The sequence below is a fragment of the Pelophylax lessonae genome (genome assembly GCF_965119305.1).
Source record: "Pelophylax lessonae genome assembly, chromosome: 4".
Lineage (NCBI taxonomy): Eukaryota > Metazoa > Chordata > Amphibia > Anura > Ranidae > Pelophylax > Pelophylax lessonae.
Window position 1 is genome coordinate 189,884,181 of NC_138771.1, and position 17,771 is coordinate 189,901,951.

Here is a 17,771-nt window from a genome sequence, read left to right on the forward strand (position 1 = left end):
CTCACCCATCCACTGATTCCTCACACCATCCTGACCTTCCTCAATCCTCTGCTACCTCACAACTTTCTCTCCTCCCTCACACCATCCTCACCTTATTTACACCTCACTTACACAATCCTCTCCTTCCTCACACCTCCCTCTCCGTTCACTTGTCCTCTCCGTTCACCCCGCCCTCTCCTTCCACACACCTCCCTCTCCCCTCACACACCTTCCAATTCTATCAGGGCAATCCCCTCCCCAGTTTTATTTCCTCGTTCCCCTGGGAGGGGTCTTTCTATAGCCACCCCCCCCCCCTCATATCTGACATATTCCACAGCCAACAGCGTCGGGTTTCTGAGTTCTCCGTGGTTGTGATTGGTATGCGGCTCTGTGGAGGGCGGAGCTCAGGCTGAGTGTGGCCACAGAAGTAGATAACACGGGAGAAGTGTAGGAGCGGTGTTGTAGAGGAGGAGGTGATTGGTTGGTATGCCCGTCCAGTCGGTATTCCCCTCTATCTGTATTTATATACGGCTCTTCATCGGCAGTCTATTCGCCGGGAGGCTGATTGAGAGGACGGGGAGTGTGTAGGGCTTCAGAACGGAGCAGGAGGCTTACACAAGGTGCAGAGATGCTGCTGGACTTCCATGCCACCTTCAATCTCCATAGGGACGTCATACCATGGATTGTGACACAAGCAGCACCTGGTAATGATGAGACTTTATTTATTTATCATAGAGCATGCCTGCTGCAGAGGGTGTGAGTGATCAGTACAGGATGGACAGCACTTGTGCCTTCCTATGGGGAGATACAATGCACTTGTGTCTTCTTATGGGCAGATACATTGATCTGCCACAACATTATGACCACTGACACGTACATTGAATAACAATGGTTGACAATTACATCTGAAAGTGGGTGGGATGTATTGGACAGAAAGTGAACACATTGTCCCTGAAGTCGCTGATCCAAAAAAAAAAGAGCTACTGTATCTCAGATTGCTGAAAAAGTGAATGCTGGCTGTCATAGAAAGGTGTCAGAACACGCAGAGTATCGCAGTTTGTTATGTATGGTGCCGTATAGCCGCAGACTGGTCAGGGTGCCCATGAGGACCCATGTCCACATCCAAAAGCGCCTACAGGGGGCATATGAGCCTCGGAACTGGGGCACAGCGCAGTGGAAGAAGGTGGCCCGGTCTAATGAATTCAAGAATGGTTTGAAGTTCAAAGTGTTAACTTGGCCTCCAAATTCTCCAGATTTCAATCCAGGGAATGCATTAAAGAAAAAAAACATTTAAATTTTTTTTTTTTCATTTTGGATAGAGTAAGGGGTGCTATAACCCCTGTCAATTAAATTTTTGCCATCTTTGTACCATTGCGGAGATTTCTCTTCCCATCTTGTCCCATAGCTAAATAGGAAATCCCTGCGAATTAAGGAAATTCCTTGGGGACTCCCCAGGTCACCAGAACTAGTGTCCCCATTGGAAGATTTCCCCTCTATTACTTTTCTTGGGACAACCCAAATTTTTGGATTTTCTTTCACTTTTGCTTTCAATGATAATGGCAAACCGGACAAAAAAAGAGGGTAAATCTCCCTAACCGGCCACAGACAGCAATAAAAACTAAGAGGTGTTTAAATCCCTCTGCACTCAAAACTGGAAAAAAAAAGTTTTGCCTTTAGTTATACTTTAAAATGTTTAGGCTTTCGAACCACTTTAAGGCTTCGTACATACGGCTGTAAAAATGATTCTAATGTTATTCCACATGGTTTCTAGGAGAAAAGTTCCTGCGTAATAATCAGTAAACTACTTGTGCATAGATGCGTTTTATATGTGTAAAGATGAATATGTGTGCTTGTGTTAGGGCTCTTTCACACGGTCCGCCTCCGTAGGCGGATCCGTGCTGCTCATCGGGGATCGATCCGCGATCCCCGCTGAGCCGGCGGATGACCGCTCTGTCTCCGCTTGCAGTGCGGAGAGGGAGGTGTCACAGCCCCCCGCTGATCTCTATGGGGAATCGGATGAGAGCGGACCGCCTGTCCGCTATCATCCCATCCCATCCGATCCCCAGGACGGATGGAAAATAGGGTTTCCATCCGTCCGGATTTCACGGACAGGATCGGATGCGGATGGCAGCGGGTGTCAGCGGACATGTCACCGCTGACATCCGCTGCTCCATAGGGCTGAATGGGGCATCCGATCAGATCCGCCTAAAAAACTGACAGGCGGATCTGATCGGACCGCCTGTGTGAAGAGCCCTTAATGTATTTTTCCCCTTTGTTTAGACTTAATTTATACACGTACAAACGCATAGACATTGGTTTATATGCGTAAATGTGTAAAGCGCATGCTCTTAGATGCAGACTATTGGATTCTGTGTTACGGATCTGAATGCAATGCATGTTTACGTGCCTGTGTGAATGGCTCCATTAAAAATAATTTAGCTGTGTTCAGATCTGAAATGAGAAAACACTTGTGTATCCATTTCTTTTTGGGGCTTTGAGAATAAGCCTAGGTTCACACTGCCGCAATGCGGTACATCGCATGTGATTCGCACAGGAATCGCTCCGCATCAAAATGGTGCAGGACATTTTTTTTTTTTTATTTGCTTTACCAGAATGTGTGAACACCCATTTGATCCAATTCATGCAATCATACTGCATTTTGCGGGCTGTTCGGGTATGGGGGTTGTTGTTTTTTTTTAAGTTTGATAACTGCAGCAGGTTGCATGAACACTGCGCAATGTAATTGCGGTGTGGGAAACGCACAGAGTTCGCTGTGTTTCCTGCATCGCATGTATGTGAACCAGGACTGAAGCCTAAGAACATGCGCTTTACAGGTTTACACATATAAATAAAGTCTAAACACAGTGTAAAAATAAATGATCATAGAAACATTATGTAGGGATACAGATTTAAAAGCATCTATACACAAGTATTTTACTGATCATTACGCAGTAACATTTCTCCGGGAAACTGCATGTGTAACAACGGTATCATTTTTACACCCATGTGAATGAAACCTAAAGAGTCTGCTGCTGACAACTTGGTGCCAGATACCACAGCATACCTTCAGAGATCTAGTGGAGTCCATGACTCAACAGGTTATGGTGGGTGGTCATAATGTTATGGCTGATCAGTGCCTATAAAATAGGTTTTCACTATACTGTAAGGCCCCTTTTCACACATGTCCGTTCCACAGACGGACTCAGTTTTTCTCAGCGGGGATCGATCCGCCGAACCCCGCTGAGCAGGCACATGGCAGCTCCATCTCCACGCTGTGTGCAGAGACGGAGGTGTCAGATCCCCGCTGTCCTCTATGGGGGAATCGGATGAGAACGGACCGCCTGTCCGTTATCATCCGATCCCATCCACCAGACGGATGGAAAAAAGATTAAACTGGTTTTAGGAATCATCCGCTATTTAAAGTTTTATATTTTTTGTTTTGATTTTTAAAAATAACTAACATGTCATACTTGCCTGCTCTGTGCAGTGGTTTTGCACAGAGGCTGCCCTGCCCCAATAGCAAGCTGCTTGCTGTGGGGCCACTCAAGCAGGCTCCTCCTGAGCTGCTACTCTTGTGTCCTTTCATACACCACGGAGCATGGCTCGGCCCCATCCGCACTCTTCTTATTGGCTAACCCGCTGTGATTGGATCAAGATGCAGAGCAGACAGACCCGATTTCCCCCATCCATACATTTAATGTGGATGGGGGAATCCTTCCCAATGAGGTATTGTGTTCTAACAGCAGGGAGGCCTCCCCACTGTCGGGATACAGTGATAGTGCCAGGGGCACTGATTGATTGGGGGAAAAACCCAACAGGGTGGTTGCCCATACATATGGATTGAAAGCCTGCCCATACCTGGATCCTAATTTGGCCACTGGCTGGATTTCGATCCATGTATGGCTGGCCTAAGGCCGTATGTCTGTATATCACCCCATCCGTTTGCGGGTGACATACGGACATAATGCATGTCAATGGGATTGCGGCTGACCATCCGCTGACATCCGATTTGCGTCCTTTCAGTTCTGTTCCGTTTTTTGTAACGGAACAGAACCCTATTTTTCTTCCATTTAAAAAAACGGAAAGGATGCAAAATCAGATGGCAGCGGTGTCATCCGCTGACATCCGCAATCCCCATAGACATACATTATGCCCGTATATCATCCGTAAACGGATGGGATGATATGCGGACATACGGACCGGATGACACAAGTGTCATCCGTGTCCGTAAAAAAAAAAAAAAAAAAAGTGCCGGAGCATATTGCAATACGGTCCGCTCCGTGTGAAAGAGGCCTAGTGATTGTTGCTATTGACTTTGCAAAGCTGTAGCAAATGGCCAGCAGCTCTAGCAAAAAAAATGCCAGCTACATGTTGCTGTTAATCACTTGCATTCGCCATTTGTAGCAGCAAAAATTACTGGAGTTTCAACAGCCTCAGTGGCCTTTAACAGGTTTTCTGTTTTTGTGTTTTTTTTTTTATTTTTTTTTTTTTTTATTATGCATCATTGATATGTCTTTATTATATCACGCTTAATTATTTATTTATAAGGTGGGTTAATTATGTGTATGAGGTCATCTGCAATGTGACTATTTTTAATTTTGTACCCATCATACAGTCATAAATTTGACTTGTTAGAGGAGCAGAGCTGGATCTGTGATTCTGTGGGGGACAGCACAGGAGATTGTTGGGGCTACCGTTGACACAACCGCCTTGAGCTGTATGGTGTAAATTTCAGGCATATTTTGGGGGCTATGGGTACTGTGTATTTCCAACTGAAGAAAGCAGTCGCTGCCTCCATTGTGGTACACCCATAAACATGCACTTGTTTACCCAAGTAACGGCATATACCCCATACAGCTACTGTTTGTTTTCTATGGGTGAATGTACGCAGCACATTTGGCTCCCAGGTGAGGAAACATGTCTGGATTTTAGGTCATACAGCTCCAGTTTAAGTGTAAGCAGAGCAGATTTTTTTATTTCTCATAGATCCTTGGGACGGAGTATTTTTCCTTTTTGCCCAGCCTTGGTTTTTGGATTTATGTCCTTTGCTGTAGCACTTGGTTTAAATGTGCTTTTTTACTGCAACTCAAGAATCTGAATGGGAGCTAACCTAATGGAGTTATTCTGACAAAAAATAGCAAAGGGAGGGTGCCAGGTAACTAGGAGTATAAAACTTTAATTGAGATACTTACATCCATTCTGATGAAAGAGGCGGGTCCTCTGAAACGCGTTGCGGCCTGCCCCCTCCCTAGCTTGTGTGACAGCTCTTGCTTCCTTGTCAGCGGCGTGTGAGAGCTGTAGACGCCGCTGGCGATGGACTCGTGTGGCGGGTCGGAAGCTTAGAGAAGCAGCTGTCCTCCAGTCCAACTTGACAGCTGCTTGCCTTTGACATTCCACACCAGCCCTGTATGCTGCTAGCAAGACACCTAGATGTAAGTGTATCTTCTACTCCTACTTACCTGGCGCCCTCCCCTTTTTTTTGTCTGGATCTGAGGGAATCCCCATTTTCTTTGAGGAGCTGCCAGTGATTGTATGTGCCACCCCCCCCCCCCCAATCGCCTGTGGACCTGTCCATCTGGTGATCTCTTCTTTGACATCTTTTGATGTCAAATGGACTGTATGGAACACTTTTTATAATTATTGATTTGTCCTATCTGTTGTCAGTGAGCGCTGACTCACACACTACCTGCTAGTTTGTGTCATATTGCTGGTGGAGTTATTCAATCTCATGATATAGTTTCCCTAATGTTCAGCTTACAAACACAAGGACCACTTGGGTGGGGAGCTATTATGTTTGGACCTTTTTACAGTTAAAAACCTCCACTTAACACTTCATGAGATCAAACACTTTTATTTTATTACCACCAAAAATGTCTTTACTAATTTTCCTTGAAGTAGAACTAAAGGCCATCAATTGACTGGTTGTGTTTGGTGGGTGGTACTGCCTACCGAATGTGTTAAGTGGTTTAATTTTTTCTGCAAGGTACACACCGTCAGTTGCCTTTGTGGCTCAACCATGTGTTTTTAATCCCCCCCCCCCCCCCCACACCGGTAAGTTTAAATGAGTCCTCCAAGTTTTGGGGTGTGGGTGGTGCACAACAGGACTAGGAAATTTTTGAAGAGAGGTCATATGGCATTGGGAAGACCAAGATGACAAGATCCCTGGAGAGCAGAGTTGCGGGTGGCATGACATAACTTCACAGTGTGAGGGTGGGGGGCTTAAAGCGGAGTTCCGGCCACAAAAACAAAATTTCAATGAACATACCCCCGGGACAGTCAGGGCTAGTACATTCCACAATGGCTAGCCTCTGATCTGTCCCGGTTCGCACTTACCTGCAAGAAGAAATACTCACTTTTTAAATTTCTTCTCCAGCGTTGCCATCTCTGTTGTGGGCAGCTGAAGCCAGCGCGATCCTCTTCTGCGTCTTCTTCCGTGTCTTCTTCTCCCAGAATGCGCTTGCATCGGCCCATCTCGTCGCTTCCGGTGCGGCGCCGCATTCCTCCACAGCTTCTGGGAATGCCCAGAAGCTGTTTAGCAGGGAATGCGGCATCGCACCGGAAGTGACGAGCGGGGCCGGTGCCGTCGCATTGATTCCTGGGTGCGATGACGTTCAGCTCCCAGGAATCATTGCAAACCGGAAGTGACGGCGCGGGCCACGGCTGCCGAGGGAGGAAGTGGAGAATAGGTGAGTATTTCTTTCTACAATTACAAGGTAAGTAAAAAAAAAAAAAAAAAATCCTATGTCGATTTTTGTGGCCGGAACTCCTCTTTAAGATAAGTGCCCTTACACTATATTGCCAAAAGTATTGGGACGCCTGCCTTTATACATATGCACATAAACTTTAATGCCATCCCAGTCTTAAGGGCCATACACACTATAAGATTTTCTGAAGACTTTTTTTCCTTTAGACTTACCAAAACCATATAATATGAGGTCAAACCTAAACACTTTCAATTTGTATGCAATCTGGCAGGCCCTTGCACTACATAGAAAAGGTAAATCTGAAGGAAATCTACCAACAAAAGTTGGATAGTGTGTATCCAGCTTTAGTCTGTAGGGTTTCATATTGAGTTGGCCCACCCTTTGCAGCTATAACCACTTCCACTCTTCTGGGAAGGCTGTCCACAAGGATTAGGAGTGTGTCTATGGGAATGTTTGCCCTTTCTTCCAGAAGCGCATTTGTGATGTTCGGTACTGATGTGGAAGAGAAGGCCTGGCTCGCAGTCTGCGCTCTAATTAATCTCAAAGGTATTCTATCCTGTTGAGGTCAGGTCTTTGTGCAGGCCAGTAAAGTTTCTCCACCCTTAACTCCCTCATCCATGTCTTTATGGACCTTATTTTGTGCACTGGTTCGCAGTCATGTTGGAATCCCCAAACTGTTTCCATAAAGTGGGGAGCATGAAATTTGTCCTAAATGTTTTGGTATGCTGATGCATTAAGAGTTCCTTTTCACTAGAACTAAGGGGCCAAGCCCAAACCCTGAAAAACAACCCCACACCATAATCCCCCTCCACCAAATGATTTATACCAATGCATAAGGTCCATAAAAAATTGGATGAGTGAGTTTGGGGTGGAGGAACCCGTTAGAACCACTTTGGGATGGATTAGAGAGCAGACTGCGAGTCAGGCCTTCTCGTCCACATCAATGCCTGACCTCACAAATGCGCTTCTGGAAGAATGGTCAAGCCTTCCTGTGGACACACTTACCAGAAGAGTTAAAGCTGGTATAGTTGCAAAGGGTGGGCCGACTCAATATTGAAAACAGCAAGGTTAAGGGATGCACCGAAATTTTGGCCGAAAATGGGCCTATCCCATTTCGGCTGAGGCGAGCTTACCATTGGTATTAGTATTATGCAGCATGAGGGGGTTAATGTATTGCCACTGCTGGTCACTGATGCATTAGTGACCGACCAGTGGCAGTTAATTAAACCCTTTGTGGTGCATTAATGCAACCAGTGTTAATTAACACTGATACTGGTTGCACTAATGCAGCACAAAGGGGTTAATTAACTGCCACTGGTCGGTCACTAATGCATCAGTGACCAGCAGTGGCAATACATTAACCCCCTCATGCCTACATTAACCCCCCATATACTGTGACAGGGTGGCAGCGACAGGTGTACGTCGCTGCCTGTTTTTGGTGTATGCCCCTCTTCTATCGATTTTTAAAATTATTTGGGGGGAAAAAGTCATTTTCGGTTTCGGTTTTCGGCCAAGGGCATCTTGCATTTTCGGTTTCGGCCCAGAATTATCATTTCGGTGCATCCCTAGCAAGGTTGGTTCTTTGTCCCCCAGTGGTCTCAATGAGGAACTTGAAGTACATTCTATCATCTAGTTCTAATCTATACTTGCTCTGCAGGTGTTTTGGCCCCAATTGGTGTCATTCTATCCTTTTTCCCACTTGTCCTAATGTTGTGCATTTTCATATACACATACTGTGTGTGTGTGTGTGTGTGTGTGTGTGTGTGTATATAGATAGATAGGAGTGTACATATGCATATTTGTGTAATTTTTTACTTCTTTTTCTTGTTCAGTGTTTTTACCATCTTCGTTTCCTGTGAGCACTGATGATATGGTTTTATTTACATATATACATACAGGTGTGTGTGTATAATAGTATGTATGGGTTTGGTACCATTTTGGCAATTTGTCGATGTGTTTTCCTTATCTTGCTTATACCAATTGTCTTTTCTGTTTTTAGTTTTATGTTCATGTTTATTTACATTGTCTAACCTATTTTTTTTCTTTATTTTTGTATTGTTAGTATTCGTTTTTTGATTATATTTTAGTTCTATGCATGTACCTAATATTTACCATCTATAACCGCATCTGCTACATTTGTTTCTATATGCTATTAATTGTCTTGTGTACGTTCAGATGTAGAAGGGTTAATGCAAAAGGTCAATTAACTCTGCCCACTCCATGCCCCTATTCCAATGGGTTTTAAATTCAGTTGTTGCCAACATTCCCGTGACTTGAAAAAGCACGAAACGCGTTGTCACGGCAACCGTTCTCCCCTCTGCATTCCAGGCAGGTGTAGAGGCATCCTATTCCGGTCTGGGACTACCGCCTTCATGCTGTGGTGACATCACACGGGAGCGCCGGCGGGCGAGTGCGAGCATCTGTTAGCCTGCACACCAGGGCCGCCTTGTTCCATCTTGCTCCACCTGTCTAGTGGCCATCAACCCTTTTACATCTGAACCCACTGGCCTGGTACTGTATTAACTTTTAACGACTAAAGTTTTTTAAGGCAATTGTCTACTATTAAACTGCATTGAGACTTTCCATTGGCTCTTTACAATTCATATGGCTACAGTGGTTATTATCCCACCTAGATAGCACTGTTCTATCTTTTTTGTCTGCCAACTCAATGTTGAACCCTATGGGCGAAGACTGGGAGGCCATTAAGGTTCATGTGTGTAAAGTCAGGCATCCGAATACTTTTGGTAATCTAGTTTATCTGATCTGTAAGTACCATAATAGAGTAAAACAGGGTCCACCATTAGACTGTCTGCATTACAATGCCTCCACATACCCTTTAGGCCCCTTTCACACTTGTACGACTCCAAGGTTGTGTCAACTTTGGAGTGCAACTTTGGTGCACCTTGGATAAGACTTTGGCTTTGACCAGTTTTAATGGACAACTGTTGCACACAAGTTGCATTGTATGACTTTCATGCAACTTCTGAGGGTTAACATTGAAGTCTACGGCCCTCAAGTTGCAAGTCAGACCCAAGTAGTGCATGAGCTACTTTGAAGTTGCTGCAACTTTAAGTTGCACGTAAATGAATGGGTATCATTGAAAAACATGGGGGAATGACATGTTGTGCAACTCTGATGTCCAAAGTTGCATGACAAGTTGCACAAGTGTGAAAGGGGCCTTAGATGTCTTCTTGAATACTCCAAGTCCTTATGGGCTCTATTATGTAAAAGTTTGGCATCTACTGGTAGTGTGGAGACTTGATTTGCCCCCGTCAATGCAATCTTTTTGAACCATCACTTTAAAAAGCCGACTTACTGGCTAGTAAGAAGTTGTGAAAGGTGGGCAGGGCTGCTGTTAGAAATCATAGGGCACCATATAGCCTACCTGACAGGACCCCTCCCTCCTCTCCAAAAATATCAAATTATATTTTTGCAAAAATGCCATGGTCACTATGCCATGCTTTGCAACCTTGGCAGAAATTATACCCACGTTACTGCTGCCTCCTGACACCTGTTGGGGTTTTTTTTTTTTAATTGCTGAATGGCAATTTTACATTGTGAGACTACGCAGCATTTGTGGGCCAAGTGTTTGGCTTGCAGTTGCAGAGCGGCCTTATTGAACTCAATGGGGAGTTTGATAGGTGGTGATGCCTGTCAAATGCTGCAGTTGCGAAGTAAAGCATCACAGCCACTGCATGTATACAGCCCTGTCTGACTGTATTGTTAGAATTTGGGTGCACATCCAGGGATGGCAGTAAATTCATGGTTTAGCCGCCCATGTAAAAGAGCCCTTAAGCTGTATTCATGCTTGGCGTTTCCTAATTGTTGGACGAAGTGCACAGGCAATGCACGCTTTCAGAAATGCACTGCAAACAAGCATAGCGCTTGTGGTGCCAGAAATTGTTAATGGTACCTAGAGCTGCACGATTAATCGTTAAAAAAATCGATATCTCTATTTAAGATAACTATAAACACAATGTTTTACAAGATATAATTTTGTTATTTTAAAGGAATGAACTTCCGTCTTTAGGTGAGGGCAGTTTAACCTCCTAAAGACTAGTGTTAAACCGTTGTTAAACAGGTGTTAAGTGGTGTTAAGCCTTCTCAGTGAATCAGGGTGATAATTCCCTAAGACGTGTGCAGGGCATTCTGGGACAGGAGAGGACACCCTGGCTTCAGCTGCCCACACCTGAGATGGCAACGCTGAACAAGAAATTTTCAAGGTAAGTATTTCTTCTAAAAGGTAAGTGAACCTGGGGACAGTTCAGAGGCTATCGTTGCTGAAATGCACTAGCCCTGACTGTCCCGGGAGTATTATTTATTAATTTTTTTCAGGCCGGAACTCTGCTTTAACTAAGGTAGGAACCAAAAATCACATCCCTTCACCTTGCGGTGTTCTCTGTGATAACTACAGTGTTAGTATAGGAATGTACCTGTTTAGTAACCCGTGTTGGCTCCGTAGAGTCTTAAAACCAGTGTAAACTTGGTGTTCAATCCCCTGGATTTACCACCTAGTCAGAGCAGGTGTTAAGGCCTTTTTTCAGTGTAGAAGAGGAATTTCACTGCTCATTGTGGTCAGTAAGTGCTTCAGGGCAACCCTATTGTAGACTGCAGGGTGTGTGTTCATCTAGAACCCTGTGTCTGCAACACTCGCATATCATGCATATATAATGGCACAGCAGAGGGGACATCTATTCTACAAAAGGAGAGCAGTAGACCTCAATGACAGAGGTGCATATTTCCTACTGCATGAGACCACTATCTTAGGCCAGTTATACATGGATTGAAATTTGGCTGGTTTAGCACGGACCAACTGAAATTCCATCAATGTATGGGCAGGCTGGTTGTACAGAAGTCAAGTGGTAGATTGACTTCTGTGAAACCAGCCTGTCGGGTTTTTCCCGACCATTTAGTGCTGCCAGGTATAGTACTGATCAGTATTCTGACGGAGGGGGAAGTATCCCTGCCATCAGAACACAATAGCTCAGTGGAAATGATTCCCCCATCCACATAAATCGAGCGTGTGAATGGGTGAATCAATTCATTTTTTCATTTAATTCGGTGGTTGAACAAAAAAAAAATATTAATGTATGCCTTAGCATGTCTGAAGCTTGGCAGCTGACACGTAGGATTGATATGTACCTTTTCTAAGGGCCGGTTCACACATGCCAGCACATGAATCACAAAGAAATGCACTAAGAGTTCCTGTGCGATCAGAACACATGCAAAATGCACTCCATTCGCGATCTGCAGTGGATGTCCATAGAAAGGTAACGACACCACAAATGCGGGTTGAAAATTCAGTGCTTTGCCCGCACCAGATCACATGGTACTTTTGTACCATGCAAACTGGTTACAGTGCGGTTTAAAAGTAGTGCATGCTGCGCTATCTTTGGTGCAGCGTAGTGCGATTTTTTTTTTTTTTTTTTTTTTTTTTTTTTTTTTTATTTCCTATGATCCTTTAGGGTGGAGGATGGTAGAGGAATAGTAGTTTTAAAAAAAATATATATATATATATAAATTTATACTTTATAATATTAGTCAGGCTGTGCATGTGCTTTTACATGTGTTCACCTAACGTACACCTAAGCCTTTTTCTGACCCTTATTGCTCACAAGTTAAAATCAGTGTTTTTTTCTAGAAAATTACTTGGAACCCCTAAATAAATATATATATAATAATCTATCTCTATCGTTGCAATGTTTTATGTCACATTTTATTTGCGCAGCATCTTTTCAAACCCAGTTTTTGGGGAAAAAATACACTTCAATGAATTAAAAAAACAGTAAACAGAAATAGTAAAGTTAGCCCAATTTTTTTTTTTTTTGTATAATGTAAAGATGATGTACTGCCGATAATCATGATCTTTATTCGAAGCAAAAAAATTATGATTCTCATTTTTATCCAGAATCGTGCAACTCTAATGGTACCCTAAATTTGCAGTTAGCAGATCTGCCTTTTCTTATGTGGCAAACTTATAAATTTGCATGCCTGAAAAGATTCTAGAGCTTCTATTGTGCGTTTGACCTCACAAATGAACTTCTGGAAGAATGGTCAAACATTTCCATAGACACTCCGAAACCTTGTGGGACAGCCTTTCCAGAAGAGTTGAAGCTGTTAGAGCTGCAAAGGGTGGGCCAACACAATATTGAACCCTACAGACTAATGGCCCATACACATGATTTTAATATTGGACGACAGATCGTCCGTGGGTTTTTTTTGTTTTTGTTTTTTTTTTTTTTTTTTTGCATGCTAGTCGCATATTGAAAATGGAGAGGTTACTAAAGTTACAAAAATTCTTCTATGAAAGAATAAAAATCGAAAGTGATGTAATGCATTGTAGTGTAACTACATTTGAATTGTATTTTCGGATGCTTGTCCAATCAGATGAACTGTCGTAATTGGGTCTCAAACTATGTACTAATAATTTGATTATCGTACAATCGCTTTGAAAGCGGTATTTTTCATCCAATTTTCAGATCGTGTGTATGGGCCATTAGACTGGGATGGCATTAAAGTGTGTGTGTGTGTGTGTGTGTGTGCGTGTGTGAGAAGGCAGGCATCCTAAAACTTTTGACAGTATAGTGTATCTGTTAAAATGTGGAAAAAAAAATCTTATTATTTTTAACATTTTAATTTTGTTTTAGTTTTTGTTTAGTTTAGCAAAGTATCTGCTGCTACGGTCTTTGTGAGATTTTCTGGAAAGCCTCCCCTGGAGCAGAAAACCGCTGTCACTTATGCCTCGTACACACGCAACGATTATCGGCCGACCGATCGTCTGACTTTCGTCCACAGTGGTGTTTTGTTGGTTGGAATATGCTCTAGACTGCACACGAATTTTCATGTGTTTTCTTCTCTGAGCATGCCCAGTCTTGCTCATCAGATTTTTGTTTGCCGAAATCTGTACTGGCTGTCGGAAAATCGGCCGTTGTGTTGACGGCCAACAAAAATTTTATGGCCTGCACACCAGATTTTTTTTCGGACGAAAAGTCGGAGTCGGTTGTCGGAAGCATCATACTAACAAGCCGAAAATCGGCAGATCGGACGTTGGCCGAAAATTCCCGGCCAATAATCGCTGCGTGTGTACGGGGCTTTAGGCTGAATTCACACCCGAGCATAGCGTCTGAGTGTTTTTTGGCACTTTTTTTTTTTTTTTGCGCGACTTTTTTTAGTCCTTTTTTGGTATTTTTTTTTTTTTTTTATTATCCAATAGAGAAAACCATCATCTATTGCATCATTTGTTGCTTGGCATTTTAGCTTTTTTATCTTTTCCATTTAGCTTTTATTTTTTTATTCATTTATTCTTTTCGTTAGGGTGAGGTTAGGGTTGTTATAATATTATTATTATTATTATTATTATTATTATTATTATTATTTATATATATATATATATATATATATATATATATATATATATATATATATATATATATATATATATATATATATATATATATATATATATATATATATATATATATATATATATATATATATATATATATATATATATATATATATATATATATATATATATATATATATATATATATATATATATATATATATATATATATATATTTTTTTTTTTTTTTTTTTTTTTTTTTTTTTTTTTTTTTTTTTTTTTTTTATAGCTAAACACCCTAACACATAAATAATTAGATCAGGGCTTGACAAATTTTCCTGAAATCTAGGAGCCAGCTAAAAAAGTTAGGAGCCAGTTTTTTTTTTTTTTTAAACTAACAACCAAGCTTTATTTAATAAAACGGATACTAAATTTACACATAAATACGACTAGAACCCCACTCTCCTCTATAGCACAATTGGATGAAAACAGACTGTCTGTCTCTTTCCATCCGATGCCATCTGATCCAATCCACGGGATGGATAGAAAATGGAATCACCATCCGTCTGCTTTTGGTGGACAGGATCAGATCGCGGCAGATTACTGCTTCATAGAGGAGAATCAAGGGTCCGATCAGGTCTGCCTGAAAAACTGACAGGCGGACCTGATCAGACAGCCCGTGTGAAAGGGGCCTTCGGCTGTGGCATGGCGATGAGGAAAAAAAAGGATATATATATATAATATAATTTTTTTTTTTTTTTTTACATTTAAATAATAACCACACTCCCTGTCAAAGGTAACTAACTGGACAGAGAGATGGTAATGAATGAATTGAGAACAAAAAGGCAGTGGAAACAGTCATTACAACAGTCATTACAACAGTCATTACTCCCGGCCTCCACAAGAGGGCGCCAGTTCCCCATTGGAAGCCTGTCATCTCAAGTAGGCCGAAAAGCCGGGGCCTCAATTTTCGGACGGCCCGGAAGTCTGTGCACTCCGTGCGTGGAAGTCCGGGCAAAAATGACAGGACACCTTCTGCAGGGCACCCCCAGGCGCCAGGTCGCTAATTCTAGTCGCAAATGCGACCTGGCGCCTGGGGATTGTCGAGCCCTGAATTAGATTATTATAGTAATAGTCATTTATTTTCATCTTTTTTGGGGGTTGGGTGTTTATGTATTATTTTATTAATAATAATACTTTTTTTTTTTTTTTAAGGTTTGGGGTTTTATTTATGAATTACCTATTATTCATTTATTATGATTTTTGTTCTGTTCTGTATTTGTTTTTTTTTTTTATTATTATTTTTTTCATTTGAGCGCACAAAAACACGCGAATGATGCGTTTCCATTTATTTCTATGGGAATTAAAACGCTCAAAACAGCCCAATTTGAGCTACAAAAAAAGCTCCAGAACTTTTTTGAGCTTCAGGCGTTTGGCTTCAGGCGACTTGGAGTAGAGATGTGAACCATCTCCATAGAGAATTATTTTTTTATTTTTCTCCTCTAGCGTTTTGGAGCTACAAGCTACAAAACGCTGAGGTGTGAATGGGGCCTTGGGTTTAATTGCCTGTGGAATGTGACATATAATTGAAAATAGCTGCATTCTAACTCTTCAGGGCTTCAGGCTGCATTTGGTGATCCTTTAGTCATAAGCATACATGAGTGATGACACGCCGCTTTTAAATAGGCTATATATATATATATATATATATATATATATATATATATATATATATATATTATTTTTTTTATTTATAAAACCTTCTTTTTTTTTTTCTTTAACCAGTAATTTGCTGGTAAAAGCAGCATGGTGACCCCTTCCTATGCAGGTCCACTATTCAACTACATGAACCATCGAAGGAGAGACTTTTTTTTTTTTTTTTTTTTTTAAACAAGAAAGAGGCCTTTTTATGACTTTTGAGAACCCCTGCCACCTTTGTTTATTTGATGCATTTTCCAGCAAATGTCTTGAGGTTGCTTAACAATGTAAATAAAAAATAAAATAGGTGAACATTGTAAATGAATGTCGTTACCTCATCTAACCCTGCTTCCCTAAGCACTGGCTCACCAATGGCTTCTAGTAAACACAGATGTCCTAACTAAACAAATGGTTGAGACAAATGTCATTGCACTGTGAAAGTAAACTCTGTCCTCCCACATAACAGACTAAGAATAATGTAATTTATTTTTTGCACAGAATAATTTTCAATTTCTTTATTTGTAAGTGTAGCATTTGAAGATACAACATTCAAATGTATTTTTACAAACAAGGTACACAGACAAGTGTTAATATTCATTATTGTCGTTGTGGTAAGTACCTCCAAGATACCATGGCACAAGCTGGGCAATTACTGGTGTGTAGAGGTTTTTTCAAGGTATTGCGATTCCACAATAGGAGGCTTTAAGATATATCAATAATTACATCCATAAACTATATTAAACGGGCACCTCCTTCTGAGGCAAAGAAGCTGCCCGGATTATTAATCAATTATCAGAAATTCCTCTAGCTCCCTTGCTTAATTTAGATAAGTTTCTGTATTCTGGTAATGTTCTACATCAAACAATAACCGATATATACTGACTGTTTTGATTTGTTTTTCTTTTCTTTCTTCTTTATTTTTTATCTGAGGACTATTGCTTGAAAAAAATCTATTAACAATGTACTTTTATATTGATGTTACAAATGTTCTTCTTTTTGTACTTGAATATACTTTCAATAAACGTTTATAATAAAAAAAAAGATATATCAATAATATTTTAATGGGGTATGGTGACGATGGAAGGAAGGAGAAAAATAAATGGGGGGTGGGGGTGTATAAGTTATTAGTAGTTTGGGCTGGACAATACGGAGTTCAATCTGTTGTGGATGAGTAGGAGAGGGGGGGGGGGGGGCTTCGGTGGTTTCCCTCCCCACTATCAGGCTACCCGTCTAGAAGGACCTTCCTCCCCCCTAATCGGAGAACACAGAATAATTTTCGCCAGAATATAGCGATAGTGGCCGCAGCTCAATAAAACCAATTTGATGTTTTCTTCATGATCTGTTCATTTTTATGTAGGTTATTTATTATTATTATTATTATTATTATTATTATTGTTGTTATTATTATTGAAAAGGGGAAAATAAGATGACCCAACAGTTTAAGGGTCCATTCACACTAGTGCGACTTGTCAGGCGACTTGGTCGCCTGTTAAGTCGCGGTTGGTCGGTCGCTCGCCATTGAATAGTACAGGACCTGTTCTAATAGGAGCAACACAAGTCGCTCCGAGTTAGAAAAAAGGTCCTGTACTACTTTGGGGCAATTATATGAAGTCCCTGTAAATAAAAATTATTAAATAACTTTTTTTATTTGTTTAAGTGGTTGTAAATCACAGACAGACATGAAATCTGAACAAGGCATATCCCTGTACAGTGTGTACTTGTCTCAATTAAGAGCACTAAGTGTTATTGGCTGCTTCTTCATTCCTCTATCTGCACGAGTCACTTCTCACAAGTGTTTTTGATCCCAAGAGAAAAAAAGGTGATGGGAGGGATCCCCAGCTGATTGCCAGCCTCCCCTCTGATCCTGTGTGCTGTGTGGAGGGGGTGTGTTCCTTCCCTCCAATCCGCTCTCAGATCTCTCCTCACTGAGCTCTGCAGAGTGTAACTTCAACTCTCTGCCCAGTTTTTGTCAGAACTCTGACAAGCTTATAAATTAAAGGATAGGTCCAGCCTAAACCTAAAATCCCTGCATCTATAGACCTCCA

At 41.6% G+C, this 17,771-nt stretch overlaps 1 protein-coding gene across 1 annotated transcript in view; it reads left to right on the forward strand.

Annotated features, from left to right (window-relative positions):
• Nucleotides 1-499: 499 nt before the first annotated feature.
• The window catches only part of GSAP (gamma-secretase activating protein), a 214,831-nt gene continuing 197,559 nt past the window's right edge, over nucleotides 500-17,771 (forward strand). Inside the window, exon 1 of the mRNA XM_082255164.1 lies at nucleotides 500-683. Within this exon, the coding sequence (XP_082111290.1) occupies nucleotides 608-683 (76 nt within the window). The 5' untranslated portion in view covers nucleotides 500-607. The remainder of the gene's footprint in view (nucleotides 684-17,771) is intronic.